A 12,097-nucleotide genomic window follows, 5' to 3' on the forward strand; every position below is an offset into this window, starting at 1 on the left:
AAAGACAATCCAGCCATGCTAATTAAATCACTTTTACCTATTAAGTAGGGCAATTACGAGATTTAATTAGTTGGCAAATGGTTGATTAGATAGTTAACTAATAGTTGATTAAAAAGCGCTACAGCACTGTGTGGTTCTGATTGTCATTTGCATTTCGGGGGTGGTTAGTCAAGGGAGGCTGTAACTCAAGATCTTTTTAGGTAAATATGATCAAAAAGAAAATTTCAGGGTATTTCCTGCCCACATTTGTCATTGTGTCTCCCTCAGATGTTAAATATAAATGATGTGGGTTTTTCTCTTATCTGTCATTTTGCTGGTGACAGCAGAGACAAATGAAGGATGAAAGCTTGGCCACCACACAAAGGCGAGGTCCACGGAACAAATCGGAGAAGATGGTTTCTCTCTCGTTGGCTTAGCCTATTACATGTACCTAAGATTTTCATGCATAAATATCTCTTCTGAATTCAACAATGCATGTTTAGTCTTACCTCTATGTGTATGTATCCACTGATTAAATAGGCAGTCTCACAAAACCCCTTTTGGGTACACATGTGAGCTGGAGTTACAAGTGCATTTCCTTTGTTTCCACTCCACATAGTCATATAGACTATCTCATCAAGTGGTATGAGTTTACTTGTGGAAGTGGGTTTTTAATGTAAATTTAACATATAACAAACAGAGGCAAAGAAAGGTCCTTAGAAAAGTGACCTGAGGGAGAAAAGCACCATTGCAGCACTGTGGTTACACTGCACTGACAGGGCCTTCAGTTGCTATGGAAACAATACAAAGGTTATTGACATAAATTCAGAGAGTTTCCAGGAATGCTATCTTCAAATTATTTTGCAAGCTGCCTTGATACTAATATAGGGGAGGTGCTCTAGAAGCGCCTGCTACTACCTTTACACAGTTTTAACATATATAAAACATTTGAGCAACTGTGAAGTATCAGACTGGGAGCAGAAATCAGTTTTTAAGTTAACTGCGTTTAAGTTTGTCCTTATTTAATTCACACTACAGTCAGAATGTTTGCAGCCACATTATATAGACTTTACAACAACCCCAACTGGTCACAGCAGATGGTTCTGACAGATGTTTTATCCTGTTAAAAAGGAGTTTTCTCTTCCCACTGTTGCCAAGGGCTTGGTCAGAGCAGGTCATACGATTGTTGAAGTTTTCTCTGATTTAATTTAGGGTCTTTACCTTGTTTATATAAGCGAATATGTGTGTCTGACATTGTCAGGAGTATGGAACTCTGTTAACTGCTTTGTTAAACAAAGACAGTCTTAATCTCTGCTGACTAAAAAGAACATAAAAGGAAGATGATTCACTTACTGCCATCTGGATTCTGGGAGGGCGGGGCAGATAGTATTCATCAAGTATTACTGATTTAATGTCAGTGATTTATCTCTTTGTTTTGCTTCTCTGAAGCTTGAGCGCGTGAGACCATTGTGTTTTTACATTAGAGAGTTAAGTGTATGTTGATCAAGTTCAGATGGGGGAAAGATTTTCTGTGCTGGATATGTTTGATGGAGCTGTTGGCACAATGCATATCTCATCACATGGGCTGATGGAAACCGTGCTTGTGCAATGGTGACATTTCACACTAGCTGTGTGGGTGCTTCAGTGTTTCATTTGGTCAGTGTGTTCCCACAACACCCAAACAGGATTTGGACTTCCCTGGGCTCCCCACTGTAGGGGGACAATCTAAGACAATCTTCCATCTAAATACTGCTAACAGTCTGGAGCTCTGATTTAGCAATGAAAAAAGCAAACAAGGAAACAAATGGAAAAAAAACCCCTAGTGATGACTCTTGTCGAAAATCCCCTTCATCCTTGTGAAATCGCCTACTTTACCACCACCTCAAAACCACTGCTTTTCTCATTCTTTTTAAAATGCCCCCCACACACCTCAAACTAATTTTTTCTTTTTAGTGGGCGGTGTCACATGCACCTTTTTCTGACCAGCATCCTGGATCTGCATGTTCTCATTTGAGAACATGCGATGGATGTTTCTCAGTCTTGATACTTTGATGTGCCTCTCCCAGTTGTCCACTGGGTTCCCTTTTCTCTTTCTGTTCTTGTTAGAAAATACAGTGTTATAAGAGCAGAGTTGTGGTTCATCAAACTAAAGCAACAAAATGAATGTATGCCACTAAAACACTGTATTATTGTCAGGTTGTTCACTACAGGGAACCCTTTTAACATTACATGGACTGTTGCTCTACTGCATGCATAAAGTATTCATAAGTTTACCTTTAAGAAACTTGTCTTAAATATTTTTTTCTGCAGGTTGCATCTTGCAAATTGGGAGCCACTTCATGTGTGTTTGTGTCTAATCTCATGTTTCAAAGGTTGATGTGATGGATGTGTCTGGAGAGACAGACCTCTGAGTCGTTAATTGAAAATTGAGGCAGTGTTGAGATGATGGTATTGATTTTCACGCTCTCAGCCAGCAGTGCATTTAAGGCTATGCCAATGCGTGCGTTGGGTGAAGAGGTGAAGAGGCAACAAGAGTTGGGTCAAAGCAGGATGGTCAAAATGGGATGATGGGAAGAAGAGGAGGTGAAAAATGGGGCTGGCAGCAAAGTGAAGTTGTAAATGAACACTGAAGTGCTTGTCCGTCCTTTTTTATTATAACCCTATAACTAAACCAGGCAAAGAGTCCATTCTGAGTGAAAAACTCACACCGGTGCCTTTTCTTTGTGGCATCGATCAGACTGGAGCAAACCAGTCCCCAGGTTGTTTATGAGTCAACATAAACCTAAAAGCCCCCCCACCAGTGCTCAAATAATCAATAGAGGTGGGAATTGTGTTTACTTCTGTGTTTCATGGCCTTTGAAATGTTGCAGATGGAAGAAATGCCTTCACCTGCTTCCTCTCCACAGATCCCCCCCCCCCCCTTTTTTTTTAAATTAAATTATATTTACAGAGCACCAATTTACAATAACAGTCATCTCATGAAGATCCCCCCTCCTGTTTTTTTGGTTTTTTTTGCCTCAAGAGAAAACACAAGCACAAACAGACCGTGGACAAGAAATATGACAAAATACTAACTGATACTATCACTTTATTAATGACGTCCGACAGTAAAATATAAATGCCTAGAGTAAAAAATGAGGGGATTTTCCCAATTTTAACGATACTGCAGACAAACAAAGGCGGCACTGGTTTAAGATTTGTGAGTTAAAAGGCATAACCTTGTTAAAAAATGACTGCAGGGTTCCTTACAGCAGTACAGGGCACCAACTGGAACCAAATAAACCCACAGACAAATAGTCTATGTGTCCATGGTTGTGGTTTCTAGACTGAAACAAGCATGGATAATCAATCTCTCCTTCCCATTGTGCATGCTACATACGGTAGTCCCCTATTTCCCACCACTCCCACACACTCTGTTGAGCAACCACTCAGTGCTTCCTGGGAACAATAACAATCTGGCATGAGATGATGCAAACATTTTATGCAAATACTGATTGCAAGCATCATTTATTTGTGTTGACTAATGGACAGGGTCCAGAATACTGCGAATGGGAACTTTGTTTTTGAGTTCAGCCAAGCACATACAAAACACAACTCTTGATATGCTCAAAAACAAACACAGCAAAGATCTAAAGTTTATTTATTCAGTCTTAGCGTTGCTTGGCTTGTACTTTTTTGTGGACATTTCCAGGACCTGCAAGTGAACAACAAGATGGAGTCACAGATAAGTTCCAAAAAGTTATCCGTTCGTTGCGTTTTTCTTTACATTCTGTCACGTGTTAGGACGTAAACGCTGTTTCTGGTGTTTAGTTGTTAAACTTGTGTCTCTGACGGAGAGGCAGTCAGCATCCTCATCGCATGATTGATATGTAACATGGACGAGACATGGAACCACATCAGATGACTTGTATTGGCCTTTAACACATTTTTTGCATATGAACATATGAAAAAGTGGTACGATCCAGTACATCCTGGCAGTGTGACAGTGAACCAGGATGTATTAGGACCAGGAACCTGTAACTAAAGTTGATTTTATCCATTATTATCTATTTATAGAGGACACTCTTTTGTATGAGCAGCCGTTTCACAAGCTCAAGTAACTCGGTGCAAAATCTAATACAGCATTTAACTGTATTTCTCTCACATACAGCTTGCATACAAACTAGCCAGTTTGGATATTGTACTTTTACCAAATTTTCCTAGATCCAAAGCTTGTTCTTTGATTCCTGTTGAGCAGTGGGATTTAGTAGAGGGTCAGTTGTCAAAATTAAATGTATTTTCTGTCGCTACTATACTTGAAAGTGTCAGATGGTTACCCTGGCCTCACCTCAGTCAGGTTCTTCGCTTGCTGTTGTTTTTAACAAGCCACAGAACTCAGACAAATACTACTATTGGGCATAGATGGATACAAATTGATCTTCAGGGTATCCTTTGGGGAATAATGAAGAGCAAAGTGAATAAGACAAAACAAAGGATAAATAAAGGCAAACTTGACCACATAGGGACCTAAATGGGAAACAAAGAAAAGGAGGCTTCTTTGATTCAGTGCTAGCTGGTGTACTGTCGAAGGGCTGTTCAGTCTAAATTGCCTCTGGGTCATTTATCCCCTCCTCCCATGTGATGGTGGATCTTTTCAACCCTGAAAAAATGACGGAATGGCCCTCGTGCCACTTATGGTGGAAGAGATAAATTAGAGAAGAGACCTCAGATGCTGGGGAGTAAGATTTAGATTGATGGTCAAACAGTGGATGAGAATACCTCCATTGCCCCTGTGTTAACTCTTAAAGTGGATTTTTTTATGAAAAGAAAGGAAGACAAAAAAAGTTGTTTTGCACATTATTGCTGAAATAGTCACAGAACATTAAAAGCTGAGGTTTCATGCATTCTTATTTTGTTATATTACAGAGCGTGTGAAATGAATAATAATGATTTTATTTATTAAAGGATAATTACAGCAAATGTTCTATAGTGAGTGTGCTTATAGCGTACCTCTTTTACTCATCATGTTAAAGCTTCTTTAGCAATATTAGCATCATAGAACTGTCTTGTGTTTTCTTTCAAAAGCAGAAGTTGGAGTGGTAATTACTATGTTACTAAATTATCAGCTAAGGGTACCTAGCTTGGTTAAAGCAAGCTGCACTAAAATACTGTATGGGGATAATACATACTTTCTAATTATTACTAAGTAACAGACTAATAAAAAACTGGAACACAACTTATCCAAAGTGAGGCACAAACTTCTTGGATGGCTTTACAACACAGCAAGATACAAAAAAAATCAGTCAGATAATCTATTAAAATGTTCCAAAAGACACCAACAGCACATATACAGTTCAGAACTTGAGTTTCAGGCATTTTTGCATTGGCTGTGTTTTTTTAACTTCTGAGGTTTTTCCTTGGAAGGTACTCAAGGAAGAAAAACAAATGCCTTAGGCAGAAACAGACTCACTGGAACTTGTCATCAAATGCTACTTGACCTCACATGTACAACGAGTCACTTCTAAGTGACTTATTTGTGATTCACTTGTTATTAGAAATGCCTTTTCACTCTTCAGCATGTTTTGCACCCATATAATCAGTTAAAATGGTTCAGCCTGAATCATCCAAACACAAACTGTTTCCCAAACCTTCCAAATCTGATTGTAATTCAAAGTTGATATTTTATCCCCCACAAAGTGGCATCTACAAACATTTTCCGGTTTTTCTACAGGATCCTGCAGTGTGCAAGCAAAAGTTTGTTGAACTGCTAATATTTTTGGAGGAATATTCTAGCACGCATACATTATGCAAGTTTTATTAGGATAAATATTTACAGTTACCATTATCCTTGCGTGCATTAGAAGCAACTAAATGAGCAAATACAAATGAATGTGTGTTTTTCTAAGAGGTTAAGACTGTTCAGTATTCTGCTATTCTGATAAAGAAACACTTGATAAGATCTTCTGCATGACTAAAGAGCTTTGTGAGATTTGTAGGGCTACCATGTAAATATATGTTAAAATATATGTTAAATATAAAACCTCAAACCAATATCTAAAATTGTTTGTATTTGCGTTTGTATGTTTATACGATTGCTACAGAATGAACGAAAACCCCAATGCAGTTCTATTAACAACCAATAATCCAACTATAATAATCCAAAGTTATGCCAGTTTGTTTAACTGGGCAATATAAATTTAATGTGACTTGATGATGACGTTTCTAACTCCAGAGTACACAGTTGACACACCTGGCAGTGCGTGTGTTAGTGCCCTTTGATAGAAGCCGTCTACAGTGATACACACTAAGGCATCAACTTCAAACGCTGGCTCCCCCCCTCTGAGGTGAAGCTTTCCAGTGACGCTTGAGGCAAACACTTTTTTTGGTAGATTGGAAAACAAACAGACAACTGAATCCTGCTTGTCTTGACCTGATTACTAACTGAAAAACCACAGGTTAGTAAATAGCTAGAAGCACACCCTCTCATCATGGGAAATGTCACTTCAACCAAGCATTATGCTCAACACTGCATGTATTGCGCTCCTCTTGTCATAATGTGTGCTTCATGGAAATATTAAGACACATACACACATGCGCACACATAAAAAAAGCCCCACCAAAGTACATCACTGGAAACACTGGACAAATATTGGACTTTAATTACTAATCACTGTATTACGTTGTACTTATACTTCTTTACGGATTCATTGCTTTTATTTGCTTACTTAAGCAGCTACATTGCAGCATTGTGGTCATACATAAAAATGTTTAACTCACTAGAAAGTTTATAAAGTATCAGAACCATCTCAACTATGTTTCTGGTGCCTTTTGGAGCATTTTTACTGTCATCATTTGACAAATAATATGGCTTGCTATGGAATCCAAAAAGTCAAAGTAATTTTATTGGTGTGGTACTTGTCACCAGCTAGTGTCTGTGACACCCAGGACAGGAATTGGCAGGGGAGTGCGAGGGGATGGGAGGTTTCCAGCACAAAAAAACAATAAAATGAGAAATGACTATCACTTTTAATATCTGGTGATCCCTTGAGAGCAGAGAGGACATGTCAGGGGTCTGGGATGATCTGTATCCCATTCTGTTCACATTTTTCATTATGTCACCCCACCACTACTACTTTTTGAACTTGAAAACTACCCCTATTTAAATAAAAGAGAAATCAACAGGAATCGTAGTCAAACGTGACTAAATTCCATAGAAAGTTGAATGCTGTAGCTTTTTATTTGAAATTGCAGTTATGCAGAGCATCTTGCACAGTTTGTTGATTTTGCAAGTGATGGAGTAATGGGCTGACAAGAGAGGAACTGTCTGGAGGCTTGCAGATGTGGGTTAAAAAAAAAAACAGGTTACACTTTGTAGCAAGCGGAAAAATCTTTTGTCAAAACAGACTTTTTATTTTTAGAAATATGCTTTATCTGAACTTTTATTTATTCTTTCCTGAAACTGATTTTGTGCCGATGCTCAAGTGACACGGCCGGCCAAATAATGCAAGTAGAAGGGGGATTTAAATCTGGCATCTTAAAACAGTTGTATTGCTGCATTTGATTGTGAGTGTTTGAAAAAAGGTCAATGCTAAAACTGAGGGTTCACAATTAGGTTTTACAAACAATGGGTAATGTCACAGTGGCTACTTAAATATAGACACACACACACACACACACACACACACACACAGACTCGCATTGACACAATTGTGCTTTATTGCTGTACAAGTACAGTACTTAAAAAATTGGGAACATAATAATTCTGAAATATCACAATCATTTTTTTCTTTCCACAAACACATATGTATGCAGATTAAAATATACTGTATGTCATGTACAAAAGAAAGATTACAATAAAAAAAAACAAAACAACAACAACAACAATATGAAAGGCAGTGCTGAAATATCATGTCTCTCTGGACAACTATAAGTGGACTGGAGACAATAGATGGCCATTGTACACTGGCAGTAGCACCAGAGAGGTGATCTCAGAGCAGAGGATTTATAGATTCCTGGCTAACGAATATGACTGGCAGTATTTTGGCTGCCGGAGCTTACTTCAGAGTGAGCGAATTCATCAAGATTTGTATGTGATGAAGTGGACATATTAGCAGATGGGTTTATGTGGATATGGATGGATGATGTGTTTAGCCGAGACAGTGGGGGACAGTGGAGTGATTCACAGTGCAGAGGGAAGCAGTTCTTCACATTAGACAGCCTTTATCTTTTCTGCACGAGCATGTTATACGGGGAGGACACCCAACATGTGGTCATGCAAGGTAAAAACCACTGATATGCTTTAAAATACAATTTAAAAATGTCCTCATTTCATGACTTCCATAAACATAAGTATACACAAAACTGCACACGACCAACCATAACTCTGATTATACTGAAGGATAAATACCAAAGCTAGAAATTCTTTCAATGGCATTAGCAAGGTTGACGAGCTTAGTCTTGGTTCCTGTCTTTTGTTTGATCGCAGATGAAACACACAACTACTTGTGTGAAAATGTTTGATATATTTCTCCATTGCAGTGCTCATGCAGCCCCAAATCACAGTGCACAAGGTGTGATATATGGGGCAAATCAATACCTTATACTTGCTTGAAAAAAAATGAACTGCATACACAACTTCTGAAGACAATAATCACATTAAGCAGTTAGGTACACTGTTTTGATTCAGGCGCATGTTCCGGTAATAAGATACAAAGAGATTCAAAGATGTGCACAGGATGGTGGAATAAAAATTTTGCATTTGTACATTCAGCCAGTCAGACCAAAACACAACTGGGCAAGTTCGCCTTCAACGGGCTCTTGAATATTTGTGCACCTTCGCACGCCGACAACAACCGAAATCGATCCTGCGATGGCGCTGCTAATTTGCAATTCTGAACCAATTTAAATGCCTTGTGGGTGATCAGTGGGAATGAGAAATCTATTAGAGCTATTGATACTTGGAGGCTCTAACAATTCAGACTGGATCTTTAAAGATCGAACACCTTGTCTAGATACACCCAGCCCATTACAGAGGTCAACACAACACCACATAAACATTGTGCAATAAAACATCCATATACATTTAGAACATCTGCATTGCATCAGGGAGCAGAACAATGGGGTCGAAGGGGAATAAACAAATCATTAAATAGAGTATAAACGAATTTTCATAACCGTAGACAGTCGTTCTAAAAAAAAGAAAAAAAAGAAAAGATATTCACATCTTAAAATAGACCTCTTTCTCTCAGCATTGCATCTAACCCGAGACATTCTTCAATCTCAGTTTCACCATACACAGTATTATATACTCATCCTTGTCTTTCATCTTCAAGGTCAACCGCCGTGCTTTTCTTCTATAGTAAAAGCTAAAACATATGACACCATTCACTATTTACACTGTGGCTACCATGGAAACACCCGTAAAGCCGGTTTGATCCACTGGAGGAGGTGGGGTGGGTCAAGTAGGGGAAAGGGCAAGGGGGTCTGTTTGTTTTGGGTCAAGTACGGGAAAGGAAAAGAAGATGAGGACAGGACAGAGAAGGTAAAAAATAGGCGCCTGCGAGGACACAACAACGAAGTAGGGATCTGTACAATAATCAGGTTCATCTGTGCGTGAGGTCTCCTGAAAAACGCATTAACCTGTTCAGATGCTGATGAGACACGTTAAGAGTGTGAACAGTTTTATACCCATTTTAAACACTTTTTAATGTTTTTAGTCCACACAGGATCACCAGTGAACTGCAACAACAGCTATGATTTGGTCATTTGTCAGTCTGTACATACAGTATACAAGCATAAGGAGACTACCGTACGCATCAGTTTTAATAACTATACTTGTTAGTTTAGATATAGCTTTCACACATTGTATCACTTTGGCACAGAGTTTCATGTTCAGAACATGAACTAAATACCTATCGGCTAAAGCTTTTTTTTTCTTTTCTTTTTTTAAAATCTCAGCTTTACCTTTATACATAAAGCCAAAGTATGCTCATTAGTTGGATCCCCGTCTCCTAGTAAAGGTAAGTGCAGTAGTTTAGGATTGGCCAGAGGGCTTTCTCACAGGCTGGTGGTAACAAGGGGGAAGAGAAGTGCACCTTGGGATAATACTGAGGTTACCCTGACCCCGGGCCCCTTGCTGCCAGGGCTGCAGTAGCACTTAGAGCCCACACATGAGACGCTAAATGAGAGCTGTGTACCTGAAAAAGGTCCCATGTCTAAGCCAGTAAAGTGTTGTTCAAAACTGAAGGTCTCCAGAGGCGTTGGTTGACTTGTAAACTTTCTGAGACTTTCTGAGGTGTGCACATATGAGAAAGCATCACACGGGAACATCACAGCACGTCAAGTATAATCAGCACCGGGTTTTAGAGTGGAGCTCATTTTAATGCAGCAGCTCATCTTATGAGGCCATACGATCCAAATCAGATGGCCATTCGGCATCTAAACCCCAGGTCAACTACTTTGCTTGTAAGCCTCCTATTGATCAGCGTCAGTCATTTCATCTTAGAAGAGCTGAAAATAAATAGACAAGTCAGTGTTTTTCTCTTTTTGATCATATATGTCATCACAGACTATCCCGCATCTATTCTTTTTCTGCTTTGCAGTCATTTTTCATGGATATCAGTTAGTATCAGTTAGCTGTCACATGGTGCTGAGTTTCTATCACATAAGTAAGGGAATCCCCCACAGTTGAGTGCAAAGGGAAAAAGCAGGACCTTCACCCCACGGACTAGGCTCATTCTTGGAGCTTCAGCTTAGTCAATGGGGACAGAGGTTAACAGATCAAAAACAAACAAAAAAAAGGGAAATGAATAAAATTGAAAAGCTCGTGGAAGTGTGGCTGAAGAAAGAGGGAGGAACTTCATAGCCAACGTATGTGACTTTATCAGAAAACCTCCATCATGGAGGGGCCTTCCTGTTGGTCCAGAGCAGTGTGGGGGGCAGGGGTGGGGACTTAGGTGGGCGTGGGGGGCAGGGGTGGGGACTTAGGTGGGCGGCGCTTCCAGTCACTCCGCCCCTCACACTGCAATCGCCGCCATCGCAGAAGCTCTCCAAGGGCGGCGCTCTCATCCCCGTTGGACAGACGTAGCCGCTGGAACACCTGGGGCACAGAAGGAAGAATACAAGGTTAGGAAAGGAGGCTAGGGTTTGCTGAGGAGATGCAGCACACTGAAAAATCCAAAAGATTAACGACAGGAAGTCCAATTGACAAGCCATGATCGGAGCGGAGGGGTGGGATGATAAACAGTGACTGCACAAGCATCATAAAAATAATAACATTAACAGGGCAAAAAAAACAACAACAACAGCCTGGTCATCCAAACCTGATTAGAAACTGGGAGGTAGGGGTGTTATGCTGGCAGCTGGTGGCCTAAGAAAAAAGAGCTCAAAGGTGAACGCTTTTAAGACAAAGATCCAAATATCCCACTGTTGTTTTGTTCATTTTAATAAATACTATGAAAACACTCTCTCTCTCTCTCTGTGATTTCAACTTTCCTTACCCCCACTGCTGCACCCTAAACCTACTGCTTGCTACTGATGATGTAAAGCTTCAAAAACACCTTTAAGTGCTCCCACGGGCCCTATGAAACAACTATTAACAAAGTTGTTTCTCTTCACACCTATCAGTTTTTCCACTCTGCTGAAGTACGAGCAGTGAGCTAAATCAGCTCAGTAGTACCTATAATGTAACATTTTCCAAGTCAACTGCCAAACATGTCATGTGTTTAGTGAGGGAGTCATAGGCTATGCCACACACACACACAGACCGGGGAAAAAACATTGCACCGATTGGATACTCTGACAAACATACCTGCACATACCTACTATACATGCACACCCAAACGCTCAAACATACATTGAGATAGATTGCCTGCACTAGCACAATACTCAACAAGCTAATCCATAATTTACACCTCCCTGCCAGGCTATTCTTTGCACTGGCGCCAGCGAGGAACACCGGCTACTGGAACAGAAAATAAGTAGGAACACTGTGTCCCTCTGCAATGCATGACTGTACTGTTCATGGACACACACACACAGTAAACATCAGATACAGTTTTTTTCAAATTAATAACTGTGAAACATTTACGGTTTCTGGCCTTGATGTCTGAAATGTAAAACAGTTTAATGCTTGTCTTCA

At 39.8% G+C, this 12,097-nt stretch overlaps 1 protein-coding gene across 4 annotated transcripts in view; it reads right to left on the reverse strand.

Annotated features, from left to right (window-relative positions):
* Positions 1-7,651: 7,651 nt before the first annotated feature.
* myo16 (myosin XVI) overlaps positions 7,652-12,097 on the reverse strand; it is a 106,036-nt gene continuing 101,590 nt past the window's right edge. For 3 of the 4 annotated variants that reach the window (XM_026143916.2, XM_026143915.2, XM_026143914.2), the window contains exon 35: positions 7,652-11,056. In XM_026143916.2, the coding sequence (XP_025999701.2) occupies positions 10,910-11,056 (147 nt within the window). In that variant the 3' untranslated portion in view covers positions 7,652-10,909. The remainder of the gene's footprint in view (positions 11,057-12,097) is intronic. The other variant, XR_003269904.2, reaches the window with a different exon arrangement.

The sequence above is a fragment of the Astatotilapia calliptera genome, chromosome 16, assembly GCF_964374335.1.
Source record: "Astatotilapia calliptera chromosome 16, fAstCal68.1, whole genome shotgun sequence".
Classification (NCBI taxonomy): domain Eukaryota; kingdom Metazoa; phylum Chordata; class Actinopteri; order Cichliformes; family Cichlidae; genus Astatotilapia; species Astatotilapia calliptera.